The 14,816-nt window shown below is 54.8% G+C and overlaps 1 protein-coding gene and 1 pseudogene across 1 annotated transcript in view; one reads left to right on the top strand and one right to left on the bottom strand.

Moving 5' to 3' along the window:
* Positions 1-2,209: 2,209 nt before the first annotated feature.
* Positions 2,210-2,328, bottom strand: LOC112478333 (annotated as a pseudogene).
* An 8,368-nt stretch (positions 2,329-10,696) lies between these two features.
* The window catches only part of KIF1A (kinesin family member 1A), a 65,704-nt gene continuing 61,584 nt past the window's right edge, over positions 10,697-14,816 (top strand). Inside the window, 1 exon segment of the mRNA XM_006909908.1 lies at positions 10,697-10,840. Within this exon segment, the coding sequence (XP_006909970.1) occupies positions 10,735-10,840 (106 nt within the window). The 5' untranslated portion in view covers positions 10,697-10,734.

Here is a 14,816-nt window from a genome sequence, read left to right as displayed (position 1 = left end):
TCCTTTCTGTGGGTTAAGAAATCCTTCGTAAAAGAGATCATGGAGATATCGCTTTTCTTCTTTTTCTTCCAAAACTTTGTTCACATTTGGGTCTTCAGTCTACATGGAATTTGGATAGAAAAAAGGGCTCAAATTTTGTATTTTTCCATGTGGCTAACCAGGTGTCTTAGTCCGTTCGGGATGCTATAATGGGACCCCGCCGACTGGGTGGCTTATAAACAACAGAAATTTATTTCTCCCATTCTGAGGCTGGATGGCTGAGGTGAGGCGCCAGCGTGGTTGGGTTCTGGTGGGAACCTTCTGGGTTACACGTGGCTGAGAGCAGAGGGAGGAAAGAAGGTGTCTTGGGACCCTTACAAGGGTGCTAATCCATTCATGGAGCCCCACCTTCGTGACCTCATTTAATCTTAATCACTTCCCAAAGGCCTCCCCGCAAGACCCTCATACGGGGGTGGGTAGGGCTTCAACATAGAAATCGAGGGGGGCGCAGACATCAGTCCATAACTCCAGTTTTCTAAGCATCACTGGTTCAATAGTCCTTCCTCTTGTCATTGACCTGTGAAGTCACCTTTGTCAGACGTCAGAAGAGCTGTGTCTGCTGGTCTGTGCCTGGGGTCCCTTCTGTTATATGAGAGGCTCTCCGCCTTGTCCCAAGCACCCTGTCTTAATTACTGTAACTGCATATTAAGACTTGATAGCAATGGGGTGCATTGCCTTCTGCTCTCTGGGGCTGCATCAAACTCGCTATTGATGTTCTTACTCTTATTCTTCCATGCAAATTTTTAGAAGCAATTTGTCAAATTTCACAAAAGCCTGGTTGAAATTTTGTTTGAAGTTGCATTGAGTTTTTGGATTTATTTGGGTGAAAATGAACATTTTTAAGATTGGGATTTTCTTTCCATAAACAGGTTAAAGTTTGTTATTTAGATTTTCTATGTGTTTTATGAAGTTTAAGCACTTTCTTCATAAAAGTTATATGCATCTTTTGTGACATTTATTCCTGTAAAGATACTTTATATGATTTTGGTTATCTTTAAAATGATACCATAAAAAATATATGTGTGTATACACACATACACTCACACACACACGCATACACACACACATTTAAACTCTCTCTAGCGTATACTGACATGATTGGTTTCTAGCAACTTGGCTGACTCTTCCCACCAATGAAAAAATCTGTGGATCTTCTCGATTTCTGTGTAGATTAAGCAGATAGTCTGCAAATATTTTGATCCTTCCAGTCCTGATTTTCAGCTTTTCTAGAGTTGCTGTAGGGTAGACCCGACTCCAGGAATGGTTAAGCCCATCACTAAAGCATGATTTCTTTGGGATTCGTACTGAGCGTCCGGGGTGGACGGCTCCAGAGATCTGGCTGGTAGAAGTGCACATGTCTTCTTACTTTGTGCGAGCTTTGGGGGTTATTCGTTCTTCCTTGCCTGGACCACATGGACACGGACCAGTGCACTACAGATCTCAGGTCCCCGGATGCAGACTTCTGTCCGTCCCTGAACTCTAACCTCCATCTCCTCCAGGCATCACCGTTGCCGAGAGATCTGGAGTGATTACAGGGCTTACCTTGTATGCTTCCCTCTCTCAATGATCACAGCCCCGCTCTGCCTGTTGTACGGAGTCTGGAAATAGTTGTGTTCATATATTTTGTCCAGTTTGTTAGTTGTTGTTTACAACAGGAGGTAAAATGTGTTCCTTGTAACTCCATCATGGCTGCACGTAAAAGTACCATAGTTTGGCAAGAAGTGCTTTGATTATCTTTACTATTAAGCTTCTTTATATTTCCATCATGATTAATTATTTAGAAGTTTATTTCTAAAAGTTCTAAACACATGGGCTTTTAATGTTCTTTAATTGACTTTTAATTGAATTGCGTTCACATTACGTGATCCATTTGGTACAGTCCTTGACACTTATTCGGAGTGGTTTTTTGGCCTACCAAATAGTAAGATATTGTAAGTGGTTCATATGTGTTAGAGAAGAATGTGTTCCTCTAATTTTTGAGAATAAAAGCACCATATGTTTGTTGGTTCACGATTATCATGTTGTTCAGATCTCTTTTTTTTTTTTTTTAGATGAGGCAACCCTTGGTTGACCTCACAGATTGCAAGGAACTTGTCAGCTTACAATCCATTATTATTATTATTGTTATTGTTGTTGTTGTTATTATTATTATTATTATTATTATTATTTACACCTAAAGCACCTGGTCTTCCTAGGTGGTCTCCCATCCAAGTACTAACCAGGCCCGACCCTGCTTAGCTTCCGAGATCAGATGGGGTCGGGCTCGTTCAGGGTAGCATGGCCATAGACTTGTTCAGATCTTCTACACCCTTATTAGTTATATGTTTGCTTGATCTGTCAGTTACTGGGAAGTGTATTAAAACTCCTGCCATGCTAAATTAGTGGATTCTCCCACATGGCATGATTATCAGCCTTGGTTTTATGTTTCATCATTTTTTCTCTCTGGGACCATGCTGCATAATTTTTTCTGACATGTTTTCCGGTTCATTCATTCTCCGTTCCGTTGCATTCAATTTGCTAATAACATCTAAGTTTTAAAATTTAAATGATCACATTTTTATTTCTAAAAATTCTGCAAGGTTTCTCCCTCGTATTTTACTTCCTTATTTCCCGTTCTTGCCTATCTCTGTAAACAGTTTAAGCACACTTATTTTATAATCTGTTCCTGTCAGTTCCAGGATTCGAAGTCCTCGTGGCCCTCATTCCGGCTTTCTTTTCTTTTCCTTTGCCCTCTCTGACTCTTGCTCACGGTGAACTGCTTCTCTGGTGTTTGGTAGAATTTCATTCTGAGCTCACGTTTGACTGATCCTGATCTGTGGGAATGTTGGGGGCCTGAGGGGCAGAAGCTATTCCCAGGAGGATTTGTGTTTGCCGTGTGAGGTGCTTTGGGTGCAAACACGTGTGACTCACTCTGAGCTAACTTCTTGACTGAATTTACTGATCGTGCAGGTACTGTAAATACAAAACCCAAATCTGCATGAGGGCAGGTCCGTGGCCTCAGATTCTCAAAAACACTGGCTTTTTCGCCACCTGGAGCTGAGACTCATTCAGATTAATTCCCTTGTGTCCCTTTGATGACAGATGGCTTTTCTCCGGCCTTCCATTGCACTGGGGTGGGGGCTGTGGAGGACCCTACTTTCTGCAGTGACTTGGTCCCGCATCGGCCACCTGGCAGGGGAAACCCCATTCTCTGCATTTCTGGTGTCGGCAAATCCTCCCGCTTCAATCTTGGCTTCTCCTCTTCTTTGTCCCCCTTCTCAGAAGTTCTGTTTTATTCTGACGTTCGTTATTCACCCCAAGTTCCCAGGCGGTTTCTAATGGGGAGGTGTCTCGCCCATCATATTGCCAGAGGCGGAAGTCTCCTTTTCACCTTTTTTCTGCCAGTTGAGAAGCACTGACTTTAATGAGCAGACTGATTTTTGTCTTCACACATACCAGTGTTCGTCCACCAAACTTCAGTCTTATAATTGATTTATTTATTTAGAGGAACTGTTTCATAAATAAATAATCACTTTAAAATAGTTACTTTTAAAATAATTATTTTTAGGTTAAATATGAACACAGTTTTCCAGCAGAGTCAACTATATCTTCGACACTTATTTAGAAAATAGCAGTTTTTGCTCTCCGTCCCCAATCTCTTTCAACTCTGTTAGCTGCTTTGCTGCTGCTGTTCAGCTCTATCTTGCTGAATAATGTGCTTATTCTGCTATTTTTTTCTGCTTATCTTGCTTTAGAAGTTACATATATGGAATTATAAAGTGTGTACCCTTTTGTGTTCATTTCGTTTTTTCTCAGTTGTGTTCGTGAGACTTATCCATTTATCCTCTCTCCCTCCTGAAATGCCACTAAAATAACAGTAAGATAAACTAGAGAAAGACCCAGATCTTCCGTCAGGATGGAAAAGCAGAAGACGAGGCACAGCACCCCTGTTCTGGAAAGCGAAAAGCAGAACGCATGTGGTAACTGGTGGCGGATTTAGATTTTCGAATGCCAAGGAGGCAGAGGAGGAAAAAGGCAGAGGGAACAACCTGTGGACAGCCCCACAAGCTCAGGAGCTGGGTCCCCAGCTGTCCCTTGGCAGCGGGGGTGCAAGTCAAGAGGACTCATCCGCAGTCGGCTTAAGAAGCAGTTAGATGTCAGATTCCCGCCTCTTCTCCCCCCCTGCTCCTCCCTCCGTCTCTCCCCTCTTCCCAACTCTTTCTTCCTTGTCGATCTTATCTGTCCCTGTGACAGAAGGATTCGGCTCACAGTGCCTGATTCGTTTTCCTCCTCCGATCCCTCAAGTGCGCACTTCCAGCCACCTCCTGGGTATCTCCAGTCGCCAACGCTGCCTGCGCCGGGGGATGGGGCGACAAGATGGGAGCTCTGCCTGGCGGAGCCTCAGCTGCTGGGTCACACCCCTGGGTCCTTCTCAAGGCAACTCTTCCCATCCCAAAGCTTCCTGAGGGCCTCCAGGGTCTGGATCCACCTGGGAATGGTGTGGGAGACCCCCCCGCCCCCCGCCAAGCCCCTGTGCTTTTAAAGCGATACATTTCCTTCTGAGTCCTGCTTTACCTGCTTCCACAGTGTTGATATTTTGTATCTTCATTATTGTTCAGTTCAAAATCTTTTCTCATATCCTGTGATATTTTTTTTTCTTTGACCTATGGGTTATTTAGGATTGGGTTGCTTAACATTCAAGAAATTGGGGGATTTTGTAGGGTGTTTGTTGTTGTTGTCGTTTGTACTGATTATAGCTTAATTCTACTGTGGTGGGAGAACAGATTTTAATTTTAAATTGAAATTTGTTGGAGTTTGCTGTATGACCAGCCTGTGGGTAATTTTAGTAAATGTTCTACGTGCACTTTAAAGAAGTGCGTACGATATATTTTTTCTTCTCAGTAGCTGTATCTTTTTATTTAAAGATATCTCTTGTCAACAAAAATGTAATTTAAAAAATCTGTTCTAACGATTGTAATGCTTTCTTTACTTGGAGTATTTAGTCCATACTGAGTTGGGTGTTTATCTATAGTCTTAAACTTCGTTTTCATTCGACCTATCTTTCTTTTGTTCTGTTTTTCCTCCTTTTTTGCCTTTAATTAGATTAATAAAAATATTTAACTTTTTTTTAATTTGTCCTGCTAATAGCTTGTTAGCTATGCTTCCTTTTTCTGCCTTTTTAATAATTACCCTAGCAATCAAGACCCATACCCTTGACAGTCTCATAGAAAGTATCGCTGCTCAACTTATGTGACAATGTTGGCACCTTGCAGCCTTGTCTTTGGCTTCCTTCATTTCTGCTGAGAAGTCAATTTTCAATTTTATTTTTGTTCCTTCAAAGGTTATATGTTTTTTTCTTTCTGGCTGCTTTTAAGATTTTTCTCTTCATGTGTGGCACTCAGCAGTCTTATTGTGATGTGGCTTGGTGTGGTTTTCTTTGGGTTTATCCTGCTTTGTGTTGGCAGAGCTGCTCGATTCTGTGGATTGACAGGCTTCAGCAGTTTGAGACAAAGAGTGGCCATTACCTTTTTAGGTGTCGCTTCTCTCTGTTCTATTCCTTCTTTTAAGTTCCGGTTACGTGCATGTTAGACCATTTCACTGCGTCCTGTATTTCTCTGACTCTCATTTCTATTTAATATTTAATTCTTTTTTTCTCCGTTCTTTAATTTTCTATGGACCTGTCCACTAGTCCGTACACACTGCCTTCTGCTGCATCTAATCTCTCAAGTTCTTAATTTCAGTTATCGTGTTTTCGGTTCTAGAATTTTCATTTGATTCCTTTTTTGTAGTTTCAGATCCTCTCGCAAAATTCTCCATTTTCCCATTCATTCTCCCCATCTTTCCCTCTCATTTTGAACATTTAAGTCACGGTTATTTTAAAGTCTTTGAAATTCCTGGATCTGGATCACGCGTTTTTCTCTGCGTTTTCCTTTGCTCCACCCCCGCCCCCGACCCGATCGTTTTATCCTGTTGCTTTCATGCCTCGTAACTTTGGATTTAATGTCAGACGTTGCCTATTCAGATTCTGTAGAGGCTCCAGACGATTTACCTTTTCCGGGCAGGTAGAGTGGAGGGGCCCCAGTCCAGAGACTGTGCTGAGTCAGGGCAGCTTTGCAGTTTTGACGAGGCTTGCCCTACCTGTGGTTCTGCCATGTGTGAGTGTGTGCTTTCCAGAGCTTTCTAGTCTGGCCTGGTGTGATCGCTGGGGGATCCTGAGCTCTCATCTTTGTCTCCTTAACACCTGAGACGGCAATTTTGACTTGCAGATGCTTTCGGCTTGAGTATCTAAACATCTGCTCCTCGTACCGTCAGAGTCTGGCACGTGTCCCGAGAAGACAGTGCCATGTGTTTGGCTTCGTCCTCTCCTCCTCCTTTCTCCTGGGAGTCTGACCTCTCAGGTTCGTTTCTTTCCACAAAAGCTCTGCAGGTTCCTCCATCCCTCAGCAACGGCCCCCTGCCCGGCCAGAATGCACATTCGCTCAGGGAGAAAGTGCTGCCCATGCCCCGTGTTGTCCCCGGCTCTGGCAGCCCCGCGTCGCTGGAACCTCGGCCCCCGCATCTGTGTGGCTTCCATGGCTCATTGATTCCTTCAAACAGATTTAAAATTGTATCCGCTTCTCTCGTTGTACGTGTGGGGGAGGCGTCATTCTGCTGCCCCCTCCCACCACCCGGAGGCGGGGTCCCCTCTGCTTCATGCTCGGAGCAGAGCCCCGTCCGTGTCCTGGCGGTGCTGTCAAAGGTACCGTTCTGGCTGCATTTTTCAACACGGGAGAGCCAGCTGCCCCGACGCCAACCCTGCCCGCTTGCCCGAGATGCTGCTTGTCATCTGTTGGACTTGTCTGTGCATGCGTCTGACTGTCTGTCCGTGGTCGTGCTGGGTTCTTTCCGCCAAGCTCTCTGCTCATGTGTCCATTACTGGACTTAGGAAATTATTGCCGCTTTGTAGTAAATACGATAGCCGGTCAGGGAGGATCCCCCTCTGTTCTTATTTTTCAAAATTCTCTTCCAAACTCCTGCCGGATTCCACCGAAAATCCTGCTGGAATACTTTACTTATTGAAATCACGCTGAATTAATACAGCTACATTGGGGGAGAACAGAAAATTTTGCAATATGGCATTGAACATCTGCTTTCATAAATATTTCCTCATTTCTAATGACTTCCTGTTTCAGTCCTCGGGGTTCCTTAGTCAAACTATGCAGCCTTTTTGCACAAGGCATCTTGCTAAACGCTGGCTAGGAACCACACTCCGATTCACGTTCTCACGGCGTTCACGACCTTGCTCCCGCCGCAGCCCCAACGCCCCGACTTTCCTCGGTTCCAAAGCACGAAGGTTCTCCAGCGTCAGGAAGCACGGGTCCTCAGAGAGGCGCGTGCCCCCGTGCACCCCGTGGTGGTCGCCCATGGGTGTTGGAGAGGTCACTCCTGGGGTGTAGGTGGGCGTGTGCTGGCCGTGGGGTGTGGCGCCTGCATTCCAGCCCCCCTGAGGAATTCCGCTGCCCCCCACCCCAGCTTTTGCTCACACCCCGACCGCGTTGGTCTAGTTGTCGCCGGTCTGGCAGCTCCTTCTTTCTTGTAGCCTCTGGAAGAGCTGTGCTTGCCCAAGGGGACAGTCTTGCTCCACGTCTGCCTGTTCTGGGGTCTCCAAGGAGTAGAGGAGCAGGCCCTGGGTGGAGTCCGGGGGGATTTGCAGCCCGAAGGCCGCACGGGTCCCAGCCCTCGCGTGCTCCCCTCCCCGCGTGCAGAGATGGCCCCCACAGGTGCCCCTGCTGTGGACCCTGCGGTCCCCGGAGGACGTGCCCACTGTGCTGGATGAGCTCTCTCGCCCCTTGCCGGAGCCCGAGGCCTGCTTGGAGGACGGGGTGGGGAGGGCTGGTGGCCTGTGTGCCAGGCACCCCCCACCTCGGCCTGTCCTCTTCCAGGGGCTCCCTGTCGGTGCCTCGGTTAGGGCTGTTTGATGTGCAGGGCAGGTGGGTGGATGTCCAGGGGCCACCCCCGCGAGGGGAAGGATGGTGTATTGTGTGGCCATCCCCCTGCCAAGCTCAGGCTCCCCAAGGCCCCGCCTCCCTGGTCCCGGACACTCCCACGGGGAGCCCCCCGTCTGCCTACCGTCCCGCCTCACCCGGGTCTTGCTGAGGGTGCTGCTTTGTCCACTTGCCTCTGACCTGTGAGCTTCCAGCGCCCAGGGACACCTTTCACGCTGGCACTCGCTCTGGGCCCAGCTAAGACCTGGCACGGAGCCCACCTTGGGCCTGCGTCCGCAGGGAGAGCCACTTCCTCGGTGTGCGTGTGAAGGTGACCTTCAAGCGGATGTCAAGGTCACCGGCACACTCACCAAGGTTGTTGCAGAGCAGGCCCCGCGGGGTCTCGGCTGCACCGCGGCTGCCATTCTCGTTTCTCAGGGCGCAGAGGCCTGGACAGTGGGGGGCTGCACCCGACACCCCAGCCCCACGCGGGCTCGCTGCTCCGTGACCTCTGTCCTCAGCAAGGCTGGGCGCCAGCGGCGGCTTCTTCCCCGGGTTTTCTCCTTTTATTTGTTCTTAAAATATTGCCAAAGTAACGCGCGTCCACACGGCTGGTGGGGGATGGATGGCTCCCTCTCGTGCCGTGCGCCCCGAGTCCCCGCTCAGTGCTCCCGGGGCCTCGTGGGGCTCGCCCGCAGCTCACCCACTCGGGCATACGCTGCCATTTCTGCCGTGTCCCGGTCTGTCTGGTCTGCTCCGATCCCCGCTATGACAGATCCCTCTGCCCGCCAAGGCCCCGCCGGCCGCACGACCCCGCCTCCGCCCCGGCTGGCCACCGAGGTTCCTCGTTGCCGCGCTGGCGTTTTGTGGGCTAGCGGGAGTGTGCCACGCTGCTGTGTTCTTTCTGGTGTAGCCTTTTACGGGGAGTAAATGACAGACAGCGCAGGCCTGGCCCCCGCGGCGTCATGGCTCGTCGCCGACGCTTCTCCGTGTGACGCAGCCCCAGCTTCTCTCCTGGTGGCATCACTTTCGTTACCCTCCAATCGGGTGTCCCCCAGCGTCCTCCTGGGACGCCCCTCACCATCCTGTGGGCCTGGACCCCACGTCTCCTCCACTGCCTCCTGTTTCTCCCTCACTTACTAGATCACAGATTCTAGCATCTTCCAGAGTGTTCCTGGGGTTCGATCCACCCTCACACTCAACTGGTGGTTTGGGTGAGCTTAGAGTGCGAGGCTGACGGTCGCCGTCCTCAGCGGTTTGGAAGTGGCCCTCGTCACCATCCCCGAGGTCCCGACGTCGCACGGTTTGCTCTGCCATGGGACTCTTTGTCGCGGGTGGGTAGGTGGGACGCTTTGAGTTTGGAAACTCGCGGCCGTGTGTCCTGGGGCGTTTTCTTGAGTTATCTCTGTCATAGTTTCTTTTCATCGATTCTCCGGTTTTTTTTCTCTCCTCTCGTGAATTACTTAACTGCATTTACCGGTCTCTCTTCACTTTTCGAGTTTGTTTTCCTGTTCTTCATTTCCGAGGTCCTGTTCTTATTTATTAAACGGTCCTTTGCGAAGTAGCACCCTCCTCTCATTCACGGGCATAAATTATACGGTATTTAAAAAATCGTTGTGTTCTCTTCGCTGCACCGCCTCCTTCTGCCCTGTCCCTTTCCTATTTGTCTCAGGCTCTGCGTTTCTTGCCGGAGGGTGTGGTCCTGACTGGGTTCCCCCACAGAGACCCCCGCACTCCCCCAGGACAGCCAGCATGCCGGGCGCCCAGCAGCAGGAGACGAGGCTGGTCGTGCAGCTGGACATTTTAGGTGTATTTCAGTCCTCAGACCCCACCCCCAGGCCCCTGCCTGGTTGGGGGAGGTGGCGGGAGGTTGGGGAGTGGGGAGGTTCTGGATGTCCACAGGGTAGGGGGGGGGTCTGGGTGTCTGCAGTAGTCTTAGGGCTGCCGTTGCCATGACAACCTGATGGTGTGGCTTAGACAGCAGAAATGTAGGTCTGAGGTCTGAGATCAAGGTGTCTGTGGGCTGGTCCATTCTGAGGCCGGAGGTTTGGCGGGGAGGACCCGTCCCCGCCTCTCCAGCTTCCGGTGGCCGCTGCCAATTTTGGCGTTTCTGGGCTTATACACGCATCACCCGCCTCTGCCTGCCGTCACGGGGCGTTCTCCCTGTGCGTGTCTGTGTCCCAGTGTCCCCTGGTGTAAGGACACCAGTCATGTGGGATCGGGGCCCGCCTGACTCCAGTGCCACCTCACCTTAACCAGTCACATCTGCAAGGACCCTATTCCCTAATAAGGTCCCTCCCTGAGGTCCTGGGGGTCGGGGCTTCCACACGTGACTTTCGAGGGGCCACGACAGGGTCTAACACCTTCCACAGTCTCCCGTTTCCGGCCCCTCCCGGACCAGCCTCCAGAGGCTCCTGCAGTGCTTCGCGCCCACAGAGCCAAGCGGCGTGTGTCTCACTAGGCTCCTGCTCCCCCAGGCTTGCTCAGGCCCCACACGCTCTGCGGCTTTCATTCCTGAAACGCGTGACGCTTCTCCGTGGCAGCCGCCCCTGCCGCCCCTCACCCTGGGGGTCGGTCCCGCGAGCAGGCGCCCCTCAGCAGGGCGGGGCGCAGACTGGGTTCGATCGCCACCCGGGAGCCCTCGCTCTGGCTTCTCAGATGGCGTCTCCATCCACGTGTCCCTTTCCCCACAGGCGTCTCCGTGCTCTCCGGGGCTCCCGCCGCTGCCAGGAGTGACCGACGAGCCGCAGAGATGGCCGGTGCCTCCGTGAAGGTGGCGGTGCGCGTGCGCCCCTTCAACTCCCGGGAGATGAGCCGTGAGTCCAAGTGCATCATCCAGATGTCCGGGAGCACCACCAGTGAGTACCGGCCGCGGCGGGGCCTCCCGGCCAGACGCGGAAGCCCACCCGCCCGGCTCCCTCCTCGTCCACTTGGCGGGGTGGCTTCCTGGGGCTGCAGTGACAGATGGCCACAAACCGTGGGGCTTAGAAGAACAGAAACGTATTCTCATAGCTCTGAAGGCCAGGGTCGGAAATCAAGGCGCCGACAGGGCTGGTGTGTCCCCTTCTCCATGTGGCCTTACAGGACACCGCTCCCTGGATGTGGGGCCCACTCTATCCAATTTGACCTCGTCTTAGCAACTGGTCACATCTCAAGGACCCTGTTTCCAGACAAGGCCTCATTCTGAGGGTTGGGGGGGTGTGACTTTGGGGGACACTGTTCGACCCAGCGCCCTGGGTTATGACTCGTTTCAGCTGCCCTGGGCTTGTAAATCGTTTCCCTTGTCTGTTCCTCTGCTCGGTTTCTAATTTAAGCCTCCTCAGACCCTTCGGAGAAGTGGGGGGCCTGGCGTGAGCATGATGAATGGAGAGGAGGGGGAGGGAGCCTGGCGGTTCCGAGAGGGTAGGAAAGACGGCCGGGCCCTGCGGGGTCTTAGCGCCGAGGCCGCTGGCAGCGGAGAGTACACGCCGCCCAGCCCGCGTCGCTCAGACGTCTGCAGAGAGTGCGCTGCATGCGGACGGGTGGACGGAGCCCGCCCTCTGCGCGGCGCCCAGCCCAGGAGCAGAAGCCCCTCCCTGCCCTCCGTACCCCGCCACCCACCCGCACCCCCGGCTCCTGACGCCGCAGCTCGCGGGGCTTGTCTGGGCCGTGGAAGCTGAGCCGTCCTCCCTCTCTCCCGGTCCTGGGGTCCACTGCGCTCAGCTGGGCGGCTGGCACTTGGATCTTTATGCGGCTGCAGCTGCTGCCGTGACCACAGGCTCCGGTGGCCCGCTCGCCCCCTCGTCCCCAGGTTGTAGGATGACGGGAGGCCTTCGGGTGCTCTGGGCCTGCACAGCCCCCCTGCCTGTCACCCACCAGGCTGGAGGCTGGGCCTCCGAGGGGAGGGGCACTGGGCTGACGGCGCCTCCCATGGCCTGTCGAGGCGAGGACAGGCATCTCTGGAGGTGTCCTGGGCACTGTTAGGCTCTGGGACGGGGTCTGGGCTGAGTGGCCTTTCCAGATGGCCGTGGAGTGTCTGGCCCTCATCCTGTGTGGACGGCTTGTGCAGGCCCCGCTCAGAGCTTGTGGGGGGCTGTGGGGCACGGCGCCCCTGCCTGTCAGCAGGTGCGTTGTCTCCGTGACTCATGAATGATGGTGGTCCCTGGGGGCAGAGCCTGAGCCGAGGATTCGGCTGCCCAGTGGCGAAGGGGCGCTGATGCGCAGGCGGTGGCCCAGCCTCGCGGCCTCCTGCCCCCCTCCTGGTCCCTGTGCTTCCAGGGAATGGATGGCCCCCTTTCAGGACCGTGAGCCAGAACATTCTGGACCCTTCTCTGCCCACGCGGATACTGCTAGCTGCTCGTGGTGGGCTTCCCACAAAGGCCCCTGTCAACCAGTCTCAGCACCCTCGGAAGTTGGCACCGTTTGCCGTCACTGTTCTAGAACGTTCTAAATACAGCGGGAGCGGGAATGAAAGGCCACAGAGGGAGCTCGGCTACGGCCAAGGAGTCGGCGACACTGCCGAGGGCCGTGTCGTTAGAGGGGCTGCAGGGAGCCGGCAGGGTCTGGGCGGCAGCCTCAGCCAGGTCCCCAGGGCCTGCGGTCACTGGCTGGCCCCAGGCCGAGACGCCCTTGGTGCCCAGCAGCACTGTCCAGGGACAGCTCAGAGGCCAAGCGCTGCCCTCTGCCCCTTGCAGCCGATGTGGGCTCCACTGGCAGAGGTCACGGCGGTGACCCCGCAGCGGTCTGAGGGTTCGCTGTCCCTCTGCTGTCCCTCTGCTGTCCCTCTGGTCCCCCAGGGGTGAGGACAGCGTCCATTGCACAGACGGGAAAGCGAGTGTCTGAGGTCACGTCACAGAAAGAAGCAGCTGGAGATGGAGTCCCTTCATGTCACCGGCAAACGCTGGCTGAGCATGAGCTCGTGCGAGGCTCCATGCCAGACACCGGCCCGGGGGGCAGGGCAGAGGCTCTTGCTGTCCTTGGGGGTGACACTGCAGTGGGTAGGCAGGTGACGCACACACGTAGGTAACAAGGCCAAGGGCCATGCCCACGGAATCAAGCGGGGTGCACTGGCGGGGCGGGGGGCTTGCCAACGTGCAGTGGGGTCAAAGGTGCCTCCTCGCTAGGGCGGAGCGGGGGAGGGGCTCTCGTGTGCTCCCCGAGCGGTTGGCCCAGCCTGGCGAGAACCGGACGTGGAGCTCGCTGTCCCCTGGAGCCCCACTGAGGTTTGGGCTCTGTTTCAACTAAGCCACCTCCTAAGTCCTGCAAGTTTGGGCAGTGGCCAGCTCGGTCGCGTGTGAGCACCCTGTTGCACGCACACGCACACGCACACACACACGCCTGTGTCTGCCGATTGCTGTACTGCACGTGCTCTGCCCATGGCCAGCTCAGGGCTCAGCCACAGGCTCAGACCGCCATGCTCGAGGCTGCTGCGCTGGCACGTGCGCCCCCCGCGTGGTGCTCCAGCCGCCGGGCGCCCGGGCTGGGAAACCGCCCTCCCGCCCCTCGCCTCCCCGCTCCAGCTGGCACCCACACCCCACGTCTCTGTCCTGCGGGTGCTGGCCCCTCTGCTCACTCCTACAGAGCCCAGCAGCTCGCCCTGGGCAGGGGCAGAGCGGGCACCGGGGTGTCCCCATGAGCTGGCCCAGAGTCGCCGGCTGGACCAACCCCCAGAGGACCCGTCCTCCCTCCTCCGTCCTCAGACCCCCACGAGGAAGAACCGAGCCCCTGCCGGGGAGGCCATTCGGCAGCCAGATGGCTGTGCTCTGCTCCCAGCAGGCCGTGCGGTGGCAGTGGGGGGTGCCTGTCGGGTGAGGGGGGTGCCTGTTGGCCCCTGGCCCTGGCAGTCACTCTTGCGAGGGCTCGGGGACAGCGGTGGGCAGATGCTCGGCTCCAGTCCATTGTGCCCTTGGACCTGGCGAGAGCGCATCCCTCTGGACCATGCTGTGGGCCGTCCCCCGCCTGCCTGGAGCCACACCTGGGCCCTGTCCCTTGGAGGGCTCCCCACTCAGGGAGCCCACGGTCCACACGGAGTGTGTGGCAAACAAGCCAGTGTCAGGACACCATCTGAGCGAGGTCGGTGCCTGGGGCCAGGCCAGTGTCATTAGGACAAAGGAGGGCAGGCTGCATGGAGGTGGGGAGTGGGGGACCAGGCCCGCCCAGAGAGCCGGCAGAGGGGCGCCAGCCTGCGGGGGGAGAGCGGGCTGGGGGGCTGGGCTGTCCAGAGACCTGTGGAGGGGAATCTCGCTCGTCCTGGGGCATCCCTCGCGGCCAGAGCCAGCAGAGGCCCAGCCCAGGCCGCCTGCATCAGGAGGTGCAGCTGCTGTCGGCCGTGCCTGGGGTTCCAGTGGCCCTGTCCCCAGGCCCTAGCAGGGGAGAGAACCAGGGCAGCTCTCTGTCCTTTGGGCCTTGCTCCTGGAGGCAACATGGACGTGGCCCTTTCTCGGCTCCAAAGATAGGGGTGTGACGGTCAGTCACCTGTTCCCTCCCGTGGCTTCCTCTGGGCATCAGGTCATCTCCCAGAAGCCCTCAAACCCCAGGGTCAGGGGCCCAAAGCCGGGTCATCCCTGGAGAGAGAGCTTCAGGTGACACCAGTGCTGTGAGCAGGACACTCAGCCAGAACAAACGGCCCCTGGGCCTGGGGCAGCTGCAGAAGCCTGGTGAGGCCAGTTGGGGGTCCCTTCCCAGGGCTGCTGAGACAAAGTACCACGGCCTGGGGGGCTTGGACATCAGGTGTGGGGGCTGGAGGGCCGAGGTCGCCGTGCGGGCAGGGTTGGCTCCTTCCGAGGCCGTGAGGGACAGTCAGCTCCCTGCCTCCCCCAGCTCCTGGCGCTGGCTGCAGTCCTTGGTGTCCCCTGG

The sequence above is a fragment of the Pteropus alecto genome, unplaced genomic scaffold (assembly GCF_000325575.1).
Source record: "Pteropus alecto unplaced genomic scaffold, ASM32557v1 scaffold143, whole genome shotgun sequence".
In the NCBI taxonomy this organism is placed as follows: domain Eukaryota; kingdom Metazoa; phylum Chordata; class Mammalia; order Chiroptera; family Pteropodidae; genus Pteropus; species Pteropus alecto.
Note: the sequence above shows the minus strand (reverse complement) of the source record. Positions and strands in the feature narration are given on the sequence as shown.